General features: G+C 38.0%; 2 protein-coding genes across 14 annotated transcripts in view; one reads left to right on the top strand and one right to left on the bottom strand.

Moving 5' to 3' along the window:
- Cask (calcium/calmodulin dependent serine protein kinase) overlaps positions 1 to 16,167 on the top strand; it is a 352,639-nt gene that overhangs the window by 185,480 nt on the left and 150,992 nt on the right. For all 13 annotated transcript variants that reach the window (XM_057758918.1, XM_057758916.1, XM_057758917.1 and 10 more), the window contains exon 5: positions 2,386 to 2,458. In XM_057758918.1, coding sequence (XP_057614901.1) covers positions 2,386 to 2,458 — 73 coding nt within the window. The remainder of the gene's footprint in view (positions 1 to 2,385; positions 2,459 to 16,167) is intronic.
- On the bottom strand, positions 12,992 to 14,192 carry Gpr82 (G protein-coupled receptor 82). Its single transcript, XM_057758928.1, has 2 exons — positions 14,145 to 14,192; positions 12,992 to 14,009 (listed from the first exon to the last, which is right to left on the bottom strand). The coding sequence occupies exon 2, from the start codon at positions 13,973 to 13,975 to the stop codon at positions 12,992 to 12,994; it is 984 nt and encodes a 327-aa protein (XP_057614911.1). The 5' UTR covers positions 13,976 to 14,009; positions 14,145 to 14,192.

Below are 16,167 nucleotides of genomic sequence, written 5' to 3'. Positions count from 1 at the left end.
CCTGGACCTAGGACCTCTTGCATGCTGGTCAAGTTCTCTACCCCATACCCTCTAGTGGCCTTTGTACAGTTATTAAAAACAACATAAAGTAAGAAAAATCAAAATTTTCATTCTTTGAACTCCCTCAGTAAAGATGATTTTTTTTTCCTTTTTGAAGTACAGTAACACTGGAGCACCCGGCATACATGGTGACCACTACTTTTCCTCTCATCTCTAGTTTTTGGTAACTCTTTTTGGTTTTCTTTTAACTTCAATCCTGGCTTTACGGTTGGTCTGTGTCTTGATATAGACATGTAGAGGTGATGTCATGCAGTTAAATGACTTCTGGGCTCTCTCAATCTTGAGACTTATAGAAAAAGTAGATGTTTGTGTATATGTCAAGATAAAATCTTATTGATTTTTTTAAAACCCACTTATATTTGCTGTTAAATGGTGGTTTTATGAAAGGATCTCTTCAGAATGGAGCAGAAAAGAGCAGCAGTGGGACCAGTAAGTGACATTGCTCAGAAATGTTTGGGCACAACTTATTAAAGTCTCTTCTTCTCTAACAATGAAAAGGGAAGCAGGGAGGCTCAGGTGGCATCATTAGCTGTGTTCCCTCTTAGGCCAGATCAATAACAGGGTATAGAAAGTCTTCTCATGGTGTGTAGTGTTTTGCCAAGTGACTTTTGACTTTCCTTTCTTCTCTCTAGTTCTGTGATTTACTATTAGAGAATTCAGCTGTATGGGTATTCTAGTGAGTACCTGCAAGACTTAAAGACTCAAATAATCAAATGGCTAAAGCTATTTTTCTGTAACTGGCTGAATTTTAAGAAGAGTAGCACGATATGGCGCAAAGCACACATCTGTGTAGTGCTTATTTAGTACAGTATAACACAGCCCAGTTAGTGACAGCCTCTATCCTTCTGGTGCTAATGAGTTGTAGAATAGGCTAACATCGGGCTACCGACTCCAACTCTTAAAATCACAGTGATTTCTTTCCTAGTGTCAAGCTTTGCTAACTGATTTGAAGGATGAAGACAATCAAAACCCCATCTGAAGCAGGGAGAGACCAGGACTATCAAGGGCTCCCCACACCACTTCTTCCCACGTTAGCTAACAATGCACCTCTGGTCTAGAATAAATTCTCTTTTTAGGGCTAGTGGATTCCACATGCTTCAGAGAGCATTTCATTATGAAACATCTTTGTTTTATACCTGAGAATGTTAGTTGGCTTATATTACCTTGTCTGTGAAGCTGTCCACACCTCAAATATTCCTGGTTCTGTTTACCATAGATAATCTTTAGCTAGGAACATATCAGAGATCAGATCTCTTCTGCCCGACAGATATTTAGATTTTTAAACCCAGTGTTCACCACAGGAGTAAGCTGAGTCATCTCTTGTTACCCACCATCTTTACCCTCAGAATAACTCCTTCTAGATCAGTGGTTCTCAACCTTCATAAAATTAATTTCATTGCTACTTCATAATTTTGCAGCTGTTATGAATCATAGTGTAAATATTTAGTGAAGATAGAGGTTTACCAAAGGGGTCACAACCCACAGATTGAGAACCTTTTTTTTTTTTTTTTGGTTTTTTGAGTCAGTGTTTCTCTGTGGCTTTGGAGCCTATCCTGGAACTAGCTTTTGTAGACCAGGCTGGCCTTGAACTCACAGAGATCCGCCTGCCTCTGCCTCCCTGAGTGCTGGGATTAAAGGTGTGCGCCACCACAGCCCAGCTGAGAACCATTGTTTTAGAGGAAGTAAATGAGCTGTTGGACAGTTCTTTTTTGTATAGAATTATCATTTTTTTCTCATTCTTCCTCTGTTCTTTACCTGTACCCAGTGGAAGCCCCTGCAGACCCCAGCTGTTTAGAAATAGCTTTGTTTTGTTCAAGAGTACCCTCAGCTAAAGCCTGATTACGTTACAAAGAGAAATCCCATATAGCGCTTCTGTAGCATCTCCTTATGGCTAAATAGACGCAAGGCAGAGAGATGCTTTGAGTGGCTGACTGAAGGCCATGACCCCTTTAGTTGGAATCATTCTGATAGCTCCGAGCAGTTTCCTTCATAGGAATCCAGTTGGGCTAAAGAGAGTTAACCAAGATATTGGAGGGGGTGTATATATATATATATATATATAATTACTTTAGGCTTGTTTCTTTAGTGTGTTTATTGCTGTTTATTGATTATGTGGCATTCTTTTGACTTAGCTCAGAAGAGCATTCTGTTTCTTGAAGGACATAGTTTGTCAACTTTTTTATTAAGTCTCACTGTCTTATTCAGTCAAATGAAACATGTTTGTGACTAGCTGATATAAAGATGGGGATTATAAAGTAGAGACATTATATATGAACTTTTACACTGCAAGTTTTTACAGTTTGGGATTTCTCTTGTTTTTTCCAGCCATTACATGAGACAGATACTGGAAGCTCTGCGCTACTGTCATGATAATAACATAATTCACAGGGATGTGAAGGTAAGCCAGTAAGTAAGGGAAAGAAAACCATTTTTGAAAAATTAACCATATGCTTAAATATATCATTTATTTTTCTATAACTTTTCTGCAACCATATCTCTGTCTTTCAAGTAAAGCTGAAGTATTGTAAACTGAAAAAACAATATTAGGAGACAAGAATAATGCCAAAGTAGCAGATATCCCAAACCAAAAACTATTTATTAGATTTGAGCCAAGGGAGAAAGTTGCTTGGAATCAGAATCATCTTCATGGTCTTTGCCAACTTCACCACCATTACTTTGCAGCATCATTGTTATTTGTGAGGTGGTAAAAATCAATTTCAAAAAAGAAAGGAATGCTGAAATAAGCCAATTCATTACCTTCTGACTTCTTAGAAGCACACCTGTCAGCACAAAATAATTAAAAACAGTACCTAAGGCTAGAAGAGACTTAGGGTAGGTTATGAATCATATCAAAGAAGAGAGAACTAGTGGGCTGAAAAAATCCTCTCACTAAAGTCTGTATTAACACGATAAAATATTAAAATAGAAATAGAATCAAAACTCTAGTAGTATTAATTAGCCTGAGTGTCTTGATGAACAGGGGTACTGGGTCAACTGTCACTGTGGATGTCATTTTAACATTTCATGTTAAAGTGGCACATGGATGTAAGCTGAATAAAGGACAACTACTATATTTTGATAGGACCCAAGTAGCTACCATATATCCTAAAAATAAAACATAGTTTACTCAGTAACTGTTGGCATATGTGGGGACTCTGTAATCCAGCTCCGTGGTGGTTTGCATGGCATTTTCAAATGTCATGCTGTAAAGCTTTGACCCTACAGTGTTCACAGCACTCTAATTGCCATCCAGTATGTACCTTATTCTTTGAGTACCAAGTTACTAGAGCACAAGGAGTCCAAGATACGTAAAACATCCTTGAATTACAATGATATCAAAATAGGCAGTATTGTTCTGGTTAGGTCTTTGTTTGAAATGCGTTGTAAAGTCTAAATAGAGGGTTACCTCTAGTCAGAATGTTCCTATGACCTTCGAAAATTTTCCCATTAATCATACTGCTGATGTCACAAGTATCTTTCTTTCTCTGTTCATCTAGTTGCAGAAGAAATTGGCAATAGTAAGAGTTCTCATTTGTCTTACTATTAAAAATCATAGTAGCCTTTTCTTGTTGTCATTTCTGACTCATGATATTTTTGATGTTGGCTTCATGGAGTCTGCTCAGTAGACACATGGTGCCTCAGGAGCAAAAGTTTCTTATAATTGCAGGTCCCTCATGAAAGCTCCCCGTGTCCTATTTGGGGAAGACCATGCTTCTTTATCCTCAGATGTCTTAAATGCCAGCAGTAAAACAGAAGGCTGGTACCCTTGGAGTACTACAGCCAAGGATAATAGTCTTTAAGCCAGGACTGAGAAGAACTCTGCAGCTTAGGGACTTGGGCCCAGGGAGCAAGGGAATGATCAAGGAAGTGTTGAACATTGCTGCAGCCCACTGCTCTTTCCTCTCCACCTCCTGCTCCTGCTCAAGCTCACCCCCTTCCCTTCTGCTTGGTGCTATCATGCAGCTAGTTTTGAAACACAGCAGGAAGTCACGGTTCTAGATAGAATGCACTTTGTACTCTTAGAATATCAGTAAGATTGTTATTCTTTCTTTCTTCCTGTTCCATCTTTGCACTGAGTTAATGAGAAGTCTCAGTCTCTGTCATCACTGTCACAAAACACAGAATCAGGCCATAAAAGGAGCTCAGTGGGCTTTCTCACTCATACCTGGTACCTTCTAACACTTTTAACTACCAGAGAGTCTCTGAGATCTCTCTAGCCCTAGGCTATGCTTTCAGGCTTAGAGCTGTGTTGGCCCTGGCCTATTCTAACCTTCAGCATGCACAGAGGTGATTCCTTCCCTCTAGGCATATTTTTAAAGGCCTTACTCTTTGGAATATTTTAAATGGTTAAGGAAATTAGATAGAAGTTACTAGTGGAAATTCTTGTTGCTAAAAGTTGAGTACCCTCATGAGCAATTCCAAAACCATCTAATTAAATGTAAGAACAGCAAATGAAAACCAATGTAAAATGTACAAAATACCCATTAGTGCAAATTAGTTGTGCTATATCTTATTGTTCATTCTTTTCACATGTGAAGGTCTAACATCAATACTGTCATTATGAAAACTTGACACTAAACAACCCAATAGATACATAATACTTTTATTTTTTAGTCTTCAGTTATGCAAAGAGTAAGAATTGTAGAAAATTGTCTTAGTATTCTATTGCCGTGATAAAACACCATAACCAAGGCAACTCTTAAAAAGGGAAGCATTTAATTAGGAGCTTGTTTACAGTTTCAGAGGGTCAATCCATGGTCATCGTGGCAGGAAGTAGACAGGCATGGTGCTGGAGCTTTAGATCCTGATGCGTAGACAGCAGGCAGAGAGAGGAAAAACTGGGTCTGGCGTGGGCTTTAAAATCCTCAAAGCCCACCCCCAATGACACACCTCCTCCAACAAAGCCACACCACTTAATCCTTCTCAAATCGTTCACCAACTAGGGACCAAGCATTCAAACATGTGAGCCTATTGGGGGCAGGGCAGGTTCTAATTCAAACCACCACAAAATTAAACAGGAAAAATTGTCAATAGAGTGTTACAGTATGTGGTTCTTTTACATTTAATGAATACAAAAAAGTGAATATATACAGAGTAAAATTTTTCTCATTATATATACATATAAAACAAATATTTTACTCTCTAAAATACATACAAGAAAAAATAGTCTGGAAACTTAACATTTGTAAAACACAGTGTTAGTTATGTAACAACATTGTGTGTGAAACTGCTCAACAATTTTATTTTGTGTGAATTCTGTCCTTGACAGAATAAATTTTTGTAAATATTATATTACAAATTATGATTATGTGTAATACTTCTAATAATATAATCAGGTTTTGATGGGCCATGGTATTTGATATAATGGGAAGTAAACCAAACAAAGCGGGAAAGTAGTTATATTTGACTTCATTTTCTAGTTTAGCATCTGTTTACATATTCCATAAATATCTGATTCACATGAAGTGCAAGCCCTGAAAGTATGACAGTGTCAGAGAAGAGACTAAGGGACACATTACATACTGCTGGAGTCCGACCACGTGTCAACACTAAGTGACTTTGAACAACAGCTGACATCATTGCTCCCTGTACAGTTTGGTTAGAGATAGACTGGAACTGCTCACCTCTGTCACCCAGACTTGGCCAAGGTCATGGGGCCAGCGCACAGAGGCCTCAGTCAGTCTGCTGACATCTCAGCTCAGGTAACTAAAACTAGAGAGCTGACTAGGTCTTCTTCCTTCTCTCATAGCCAACACTTCCCACACTCTTTTCATGTGGCCCTATCCCCAGAAGGACAGTGGCTCGCTTCTTCAAAGGAATGGAAATTGCCAGGCCTGTAGATGCCTAGATCCCAGTTCCATCTCCGTGTTGCACCTTTAGCATTTGATTGATCATATCAATTATAAAAGGTCATGGAATTAGTATGAGTTCCGGGGAAAGAAATATAATTGTCTTTAGTGGGGTCTGTTTTGTTTGTTTGTCTTGGTTGCTTTGGTTTGGTTTGGTTAGGTTTTGGGTTTTAGAGACAGGGTCTAATGATTGCTCTAACTGGTCTTGAACTTGCTGTGTAGTTGAGGTTGGCCCCCTGACTACTACCCTAAGTGCTGAAATTACAGAAATGTAATCCCATCATGTCTAGTTAGCCACATCTTTTTGTTTTTTGAAATATACAAGGGTAAAAGAAGTTTTGGGGTGTGATCTTTATAGACAGGCAAACCAATTTTTAGAGAGGTGGTGAGTATCATTAAGGGACAGCATCAGACGGTTTCCTGAAGGCAGTCTTGAATGAGGACAAGGGAATAGTTCACAGAGAAGGAACAGTGTGTGCAAAGGCCTGAAAGTAGTTTTATACTGGGTTATATTAAATTAGTTTCTTTTTCTGAGGAACATGCCATGTAATTTTTAGGAAGCACTTAAAAACCTACTAAAGAAGGAAATAGAGAAGTAATTCTCAGACTGCAAATTAAGAAATCACTAGGCAAAAGCTCCATATTTCAGATGTCAGGGAGACTCAGCAGAGGACTTGCAGTGTGTTGGCCTCTATACTCAGGTACCATTATGTTAATGGTGCCTGAAATATGGGCATTTTGTATGAGTGAATGGAATAGTCAGTTTACTTCATTGACATTGTTGAATTGGGTATATTTTCTTAAGATATTCATCCAAGGGATACTTTTCAAGCACCTACTGTCCTAGGACCTGGAGCTACACCAGTGTACAAGACAGTCACAGCCCTCATGGGACTGCCATTATAATACAGGGAGATAGATAGCAAGTCATTGTGCCAAAAGAAGTAAACTGGCAGTTCAGACACTGAGAGCACTTAGGAGACAGAAGCAGGCAGATCTCTGTGAGTTTGAAGCCAGCCAGGTCTATAGAGTGAGTTCCAGGACAGCCAGGGCTATGCGGAGAAACCCTGTCTGGGGGGGGGGGGGGATAAGAGGAAGAGGGGGATGCAGGAGGAGGAGCTACAGGCTTAAATAGAGTTGTCAAAGCAGACACATTGAGATGTCATGGCACCCAAGCAGAGACTCGAAGAAACTAGAGGAAGTATGCTGAGCCGATACCTAAGAGTGAAGGCATGAACACAAGTGTCCTGCTTGGACAAGGAGTATGGAAGTCACTAAGGCCCAGGCAGAGTGATCAAAAATCAGAATAGAGACTGGAGATGATTGTGCTCGGCTCAGAGCAGAGTAAGAGCATCGCAGGTGGCCAAAAAGAAAGAGCACTTAGATTGCAGCTGTGCTTTGAAGGTTGTATCAAGAGAATTTCCTAATACTTTAGTAATTTATCTAAACTTAGTGAGATTCAAGTGCTTGTTCTAGTGAGTGATCCTGCTTGCTTGTCATTGTAAAGCCTTCATGCCTGTTAGATCTCAGGACATCAGCCAGGAAGTCTTCAGCTATGCCCTCTCACATGCAATGACAATATATTTCACACAACTAGTGATTTAAATTTTCGCTTGCTTTATTATGCTATTATTTTTACCACTAAAGCAGCCTATCCAGGATTTTTTTTTTGCATCCAAGTCAGTGGTGTGTGTGTGTGTAGGTGTATATTTTGATTTCTACAGTTAAAATGTTTTGTTTGTTTACATCCTTTTTAGTTAATGAAGAAAATAAAGACCACAGCAATACTTTATTTACATGATAGAACTTAAGACACACACTCTCTCTCTGTCTCTCCCTCACTCCTTCCCTCCCTCCCTTCCTCCTTCTCCCTCTCCCTTGCCTCCCTTCCCTCCCCCTTTTCTTTCTCCTTCCTCATCCCTGCCTTACCTGATTATCTAAAAGCGGTAGATTTTATATTGATTAATCGTACTTTTTCCTCTCCTTAGTGAGTGTTTCCTTTGGAAATCATAATTAAGTTGAAAAGAAGTGTTTTGGTTAGATTTAAGCATATAGTACCACATAACCATAGTGGAAGCTGCTTGCTTTGGAGAAGCAATTTCTTAAGAAGTTGTATTTTTAATTTTTTTTTTAATTTAAGAAGCCATGTCATGATAATGAAGGATATCCCAGCAGTCATACTAGTAAGATTGGGACTTTCACACTTAGTGTGGGAAGCTGTCTAGGATATTGTAGTATGCTTAAGCAGTACCCTAGCCTTTGTTCATTAAAGACCAGTAACATCTCCAGCCCTCCAGGTTGCGGCAACCAGAAATGTCTCCTGAGGTATAAAACTGCCCCCTGTTAAGACCCATTGTTGTAATATTATATTGCTTGTGGTTTGCCTCCTTGTGGGCACTGAAGCTTGCATGTTCTGTTTTTTTCTCTTGCCATCTTCTTCCCTTTAATTCTTTATCTTGTGAAAGGTCAGGGAAATTTCCATTGTGATTCAGTGATATTGCCCCTCTTTAGTCTTCTTATCCCTAAATTCAACATACTTTGGAGGGAAATCAGACCATTGTCAAGGTCAGTGCAGTTCCTGGCTCCTTGGTTGACTCTGGGAGAGCTGGCCTGCTTCTCTCAGCTCCCCTGAATCCCAAAGCATTGCCTGGGTTTGCAGAGACATGGCACTCCTCAGCCCCCTGTGTCTCTCACTCTGGTGCAGCTTCAGAAATTGAAGTCGAAGAAAAGCAGCTGCTGAGCATACAGACTGCTTGCCAAGCACAACCACTCTCCATTCTGAGCAGGGCCTGGCCCAGGAGGTTTGGGAGCTCAGTTTTTAGTTCTCAAAACTGCTAGCCTGAGTTGCACATACACTCAGCCTATGGCCTCCTGCCTCAGTCTTTCTGCCTGTGCTTCCTCGGTGGTTTCCTTTGCAGCCTGTGTCAGCACGTCTGACTGCTCTTTGGTCCCCTTGTGCTCTCAGTTCTCCTTTCACCTGCTGAGTGCCTGACTTTATTAGAAATGTACGTTCTTCACATTTACAATAACCAGGACTTGCCATAGCAGTGCTGACTTCTTGAAATATCCCTTCCTCTTGTGCTCACTCGCTAACATTTCCTTTACACCAGCTACCACAACTCCAAAAGCCCCTGTGTTGTATTCTCTTTTAAAGAATCCATTCTTATTCAAACCAGTTTACTTTTTTTAATTGAATATAGATTTTTTTCATAGAATATATTCTGATTACAGTTCCCCTCTCCCAACTCCTCCCAGTTCCTCCCCACCTCCCCTCCCATAAGATCCACTCCCTTTCTGTCTTTATTGTAAGAAGCATACTGATAATTTGTACTTGAGCATTTCTTTTTTTTTCTTTTTTTATTGGTTTTTATTGAGCTCTACATTTTTCTCTGCTCTCCTCCCTGCCTCTCCCCTCCCATTCAACCCTCCCCCAAGGTCCCCATGATGAGCATTACTCTTATAAGGTCCTTGGGCATCTTGTACATATTTCATTGGATTATAAGCTCTTAATCATTGGGATTTGAAAAAAGTCCCACAGGTCTTTAAAGGATGAATATTTCTTTTGCTTATTAGAAGTAGCTTCTTCCATTACTCCTTACCTGAGCCCAGGGAGTCATGTGTCATATAGCCAGTCAGGTTTTTACACTAATTATAAAACTTTTCTATCTGCAGTAACTTTTTGAAATGGTATCAGTGGGGTAGGGGCTATCACATGGCAATCCCAGCTTTAGGCTACATGACCGAAATGCTCAGCAAATTACCAGTGTTTCCCTCTGTGGTTTGCCAGCAAACTTTCCTTTCACCCGCTTATCCAGCCTAGCTCCCATCCTGACAGACTGCAAGATCAGGAAGTCCTCACCAAATCAGAACCATGTTCCATCTTCCTCTCCTACCCAGAAAGAGCTGACTTGTTTCAGATTAAATAGTGCATCCTGAATTCTGTTTGTCCAGACTTAATACTTTGAATTACTGCTTTATAATTTCACAGTTGCCTTAAGGACTGTGCATCCGGAGGGAAGGAGAGGGAAATCGTGCCTGCTTTCTATAGTTAAAATATTGGTTAAGATTTCTAAAGTACAAATGTTAAAATCAGGGTAGATTTAGAAAGTGATACTTTATATAAAATATTTTTCTATGATATTAAATAACCAATTCTTCAATTTCAAAGAAAAAATCAGCACAATAGTTACCTGTTTAGGAAATCATGTTATGACTAATGTGTTGAGAATAAACTCAACATTTAATTTAATACAGCTTTCATTTTCTATCAAAATGAGCAAAGTAATGAGAAACCATGTACCTTTTAGCATGTCAGTTTTAAATATAAGTAATTCTACTTTGGTAATATCATTTATCTTTAACATAGTGCATAGAGCTGTAAAGCAACTTTTTAAAAGAAACAAGGTCTCAGTATGTAGCCCTAGATGGCCTGAAACTCACAGAGATCTGCCTGTCTCTGCCTCCCAAGTGCTGGGATTAAAGCACCACCATGCTTGGCCTATAAAGTGATTTTTCAAAGTATTTTATGCATTTGGGTGTCTTGCCTGCATTTATGTCTGTGTACCATATAAATTTGGTGTCCTTGGAGGGTATTGGATTTCCTGGAGCTAGAGGTACAATCATGAGCCACAGTGTGTGTGCTAGGAATCAAACTCAGGTCCTCTGGAAGAGTAGCCAGTACTCTTAACAGATGAGTCATTTCCCCAGCCCTGCGAAGTGATTTTTAAATAATGACTTTTTAAAGTTTTATATATGTTATTGCAGTGAGTTATTAATGTGATATAGTTTCCATAAAAATTATGATCATTTCAGTTGCTCTTAGTCTAATGAGTCTGGGGTTTAAAACTCATGTAAGGATAATGTGTTGTACCTGTGGAGACATCTGAGCATCTCAGGCAGTCTCCCAATGAATTTTGAGTTACTCTGTGATTTACATATCTACTACATTAGATACCTCAGTTTTCAACCTGCACACAAGGAAGTCACCAGGAATTTCCAATTCTTCTTTGTCTCAGCAAGTTACTGAACCAAAAATTCAATCAGTACTATGAAAGAATGGATACACAGGCTAGGGAGATAAGTCAGTTGGTGAAGTGCTTGCCACACAAGCACAAGGCCTTGAGTTCAGTCCCCAGAACCCAAATAAAAAGATAGGTTTAGTGACACATGATGCCAGTGTTGGGGAGACAGACACATCCCTGGCACTTGCTGACCAGCCAGCCTCAGGTAATCTGCAAGCCCCAGGTCCCAGCGAGAGACCCTCTCTCAAAATTAACATGGCTGACTACTTCTGAGGAATAAGACCTGAAGTTAACAGTTGCCACATCCAAGCACATGCCCAACACACACACACACACACGCACAAACACAAACACATACACAGAATAGATATACACTGTTAATACCCGATGCCAGAATATGTTAGAATTTTGGATATTTTCATCTCTCAGTTAAAGAATGAAATAAAAGCAACAGGAATTTATTGGGTATATTTCTGTATTGGGTTTTGATAAAAATTACACAAAATGTCTAGTAATTTGAGCACATAGCTCTTAGAAAATCTGTCCTACACTTCTAGTTCAGGTACAAAACCTGCCTTAAAATTAAAGATTTGTAGTATCACATGAACTTAATGTAAACTTATGTTAACACCAAGGTGATTCCCATGTGGATGAGTGGAAAATGAGTCTTTAAGCAGTGTCTAACAGGGGTAAGATTTTGCTCAACTCTTTTCTTTGGTTTCTTTGTGAGAAAAGAATGGAGGTAGAAAAAGAAGATAGATTATAGCTCCAGTGGAGCTTATGATAATTTGGGGAACACAGTTTTTATTTTTGCTGTTTAATCATAATGTATATAATACAGAATATAATTACTATTTTTCTAACTGGCAAGATTACATGGAAGAAATGGTCACTAAGAAATAATTACTTCTTAAATATACTTATATACTGGAGGAATTGAGATGACCTCTTAACTATGCATCTGGATTTTCTCATCAGTAGTACATTAACATGCTTATTATCGTAATTATTAAAATTTTATTCATGAATCATATACACAGAGGACCTAACACACAGCAAGTACTGACTAGCTGCTAGCTCACAATAGTAACAATATCTAATTTAATAGTAATGATATGAATCAGATCATATTTTCTGTTCCACAATTAAAGAAATTAACATGTAAAGAGGGTAAGTCATTTGCCGAAGATTGTCCAGCTAAATAAGAGATGGGGCCAATACTGAACCCAGATAATTTAAATCCTTAGGCTAATCTTTTATATGACAAGATTACACTTCTTTATCATTCATTCATTTAGTTTACAAAAATTAATCGAACATAACTATATGGCAGGTACTGTCATTAATAATATTATTTATATTGGAAATATATGAAAATAGCATGAAGATTGGCATATAATTATATATTATATTGCTTTTTATTTTGGCAAGGTATAATTCAGATGTTTAAGCATATTTGTAAGTGAAATCTGTTTATTAAATATTGGAATCATCGAATGTTGGCTTTCACAGTAAAATAAGCCAGGTAATACTAAATTGACTTTACAATGCACTATTCATACAGTTAGATAGGATGTAAATGAAGATATTTTTACTGGTTGACTTTTCTAGTGCTTCCGTTTCTAATTCTTTTTTTTAAAGTTATCAACAAAATAAAATTTAACCATAGATGGGTTAGTGTGTTAGGTTAGAAAGGAGGCAAACCCATAAACCTTTTGCTTCTTTATCCTTCAAGTCATAAAATATTGCGTATTGGACAGAAGATCCACAGTTGACTGAAAACAGAAAAAGTTTGTTTGATTTCATATACAGTAGAATCTTTTTGATGTACTCAACTTGCTTCTGAAAGTCTCTGCCATCTCAACTTTCAGTATCAGTAGAACTCCAAGTCCGATTTTATGCCTATATTTGTTTATAAAACTAAAAGAAAAATTCCTTGGTGCCCATTGTCAACCAAGCTGTGACATGTTCATCATTTAATTTAATGTCACTAATAGAGTCACATGAATGCTTTTCTCTTTTGTGGTGGTTTCCATGCACAAGTCAACCATATGTGATGAATCAAGATTTTGTAAAGACGTTGTATAGTGTCTTCTTGAATGTTTTATCTAATAAAAGAAATATAATGGGATCTGTACTACTTCTGGCTGATGCAAGACAAGTGAGGATATTTTTTGCTTCTATTAAATAATTCAGCTGCTGGCAGTCTCCTCTCTTGTGCAGAACATAAAAAATGGGTTTAAAAATACTATATGGAAGAAAGCAAACAACTAAGAGGACTTGAATGATCAAAAGATGTTTTTTCACAGATCTGTAGGTCAAATCTCTCTCTGTAATGGAGGTACAGGTCCTTACTCTTCTCAGATGGCTAACAAAAGAATAATATGATGTCACTACTACTAAAAATGAGAATCCAATAAATGTGGTTCCAATGAGACCCGCAGTCTGAGAGATGCTGGCTCCCAGTTCCATCTGCCGATTGTAGCACTGTCCTTCTCCTCCTTCTGTAGCCTCTACGACTGAGTAGTATAGGATAATGGGAATAATTATGACCAGCACCACTCCCCATATGTAAGTGCACATTTTTCTGGCAAAGTTGGGCTGGCGAAATCTTTTTAGTAAGTGACCATAGAACATTCTCTCGTAGCATGAGGTGGCCTCTTGCAAGGATTCCTTTTTCATTAAGGTGGCATAACGGCTTATGGCAATCCAGCTTAAAATTAAGAGGCTGACAAACATGCTTACATGCATAGATAGGGTTCCCAAAAAATTGACCAGTCTGCATTGTACAGATTGATATTTCCAATAGAAACCCTTCAAGAAATAGGTACCCATGAAAGGCATGGCTGTGCACACAAGTAAGTTTGCAGTCACAAGGTTTGTCAGGTAGACATGTGTTGATGTTTTCTTACCTATTTTTGTTAAAAATACCCATTGAGCAAGTGAGTTTCCAAAGAGACCAACAACACACAAAAACATGTAAGTGATGGGTAAAGCTGTGGTAGAAACCATGGAGGGCTGGATGCATGTCGAGTTGTTACTCATTTATACCAGATTTTCTTGAATTTTGTCACAGGAGCTAGAACAGAATTACATATACTTAATATTAAAACTCTATATGGTATTTAAGTTAAGTCTCTGTTTTTAAGCTTTTGGGTAAAACCAGCAAAATGCAGTGGATGGAGCTAGAAAATGCAGATGGTTGGTATTTTACCTTTTCTAGTTGTCACAGTGGGCCAGTTGAAATAAAAGCAACAGTATTTAAAGTGATGGGTAATGCCTTCGTCTAAAAACAAAAAACAAATTTTGATACAAATAGTTAAAAATGCCTGAGATTTATCATTGCTAGGCTAGAGGAATTTAGTCCTTAGATTATAAAGCAATATGTAAATCATGATAGGTTTTGCGTAGAAAGCGAAATGCACATATAAATTAATACATGCTGATCAGAGGCAGTGCTAGAAATGTAGTCACATTAGCAGACATGAAAAACTCATCACTTTATATGATAACTTAAAAATTAATAAATAGTTCTTATGTTATAGCTCGTATTTTTCAAAGTAAATGAAAGCTAGTTTTTCATTACAACATTGATTATATGTAGTTTCCAAGTATATTTATGGCTAGATTAAAACACTTTTCTATAGTACTATTAGAAGGGTCTTTTTCATAATTCAGAAGTAAACCCAAAATTCCAAATGAACAAAACTCAGACAAGGTCCTGAATTAAACAGCAAGAAAACATTAAGACCAAGGTCTCCAGAACCCATGGTCATTACGAGGTCATCAGTAATCTCTCCTGCCAAATAGTGCTAAACTCTTATATTTCAGTAAATTAAATTTTGTGTCAAAACTATACTTGGTATGCTTGGTAGCTAGATACCCTAATGTGTCCTCCTCTGTAATCTAGTATCTGTGTTTCGTAGAATTTGTTTGTTTATTTAGAGGACATGGTGTTTTTAATCCAGTGTAAATGCATCTGTGGTTTTTACTTTTTAAAAACGTTTATTTTATATGCATGGGTGTTTTGCGTGCATGTATGTTCATGCACTGGGTGTATGCAATGCCTACAGAGGCCCGAAAAGAATGTTGGCTCCCCTGGGACTGGAGTAGATATGGTTGTGAACTACTGTGGCTACTGAGACTCACTCGAACTTGGGTTCTCTGGAAGAGCAACCAGTGCTCTTGTCACTAAGTCATCTCTCCAGCCCTGGTTTTTACTTTTTGTTTTGTTTTTCAAGGCAGAGTATTTCTGTGTAACCTTGACTGTCTCAGAACTCCCTCTGTAGACCAGGTTGACCTTGAATTTATAAAGATCCACCTGCCTCTGCCTCCCTAGTTCTGGGATTAAAGGTATGCACCACTACCACAGTCCAGCTGGTTTTTACTTTTTTATATCTTATTTTTAAATCTTTCTTGCTGCAGAGGTATATGAGAGAAACTGAGGGATCATATACAAACTTATTTATTTTTTTCTTTATTTAATTTTTTCAGGTGAGAGAAACAGAAAAGTTACTGGGTTCTAGTCAAATAAGAATCATGATTTCTGTCTCCCAAAGTTGCAATTATCAAAATGGTTTTTCCTTTTAAGGAATGTGCTTTCTCTCTAGAATGAACCTTTTCTCTGTCTTCACCATTAACTTGTGGTCGCCGTACTCTGCTCTTTTAGAATATACAGCAGGGTCTCTTTTTTTAATCCCCTTCACTCTTTTGATGATAAACATGAAAAGATTTTCCCATTCTCTGACCTCTGCTTCTTGGTATTATTGTATTCTCTATCCCTCTTCAGAATCGTGGTCTTATTATTTTCTATATCTTAGATTACTTTAGAATTATATGCCAGATTTTACAAAAATGAGGATTATTTCCTAATACATTATCATTCTTGAAAGACTTAAAGACTGTGTAGTTTGTCTGCATTCAAATTCTGAGACCCTGAATTAAGGTCTAGCACTGTCTTCATTTTATTTTTTCACAGTTTTTACTTAGAAATTGCACCATATGTTTCAGAGTGCCTTCGCAGCTGTTGAACTGCAGTGTGCTGCAGTTAAAGTCTTCAGATGCAACCCTAATCTGTAACATTGCTGATTTCAAAATCAGACAAATAGAGATTTAAGTGAACCAGTTCATTTATTAAGTAAAATCCTTCTGTTCAAAGGAGAATTTGATTGTCCAGAGGGGCCAAAGCTTCTTTTAAGGGATGAAGTGTCTTATATGAAAAGCAGGAGCTCCTGCTG

The sequence above is a fragment of the Chionomys nivalis genome, chromosome X, assembly GCF_950005125.1.
Source record: "Chionomys nivalis chromosome X, mChiNiv1.1, whole genome shotgun sequence".
Taxonomy (NCBI): Eukaryota; Metazoa; Chordata; class Mammalia; order Rodentia; family Cricetidae; genus Chionomys; species Chionomys nivalis.
Note: the sequence above shows the minus strand (reverse complement) of the source record. Positions and strands in the feature narration are given on the sequence as shown.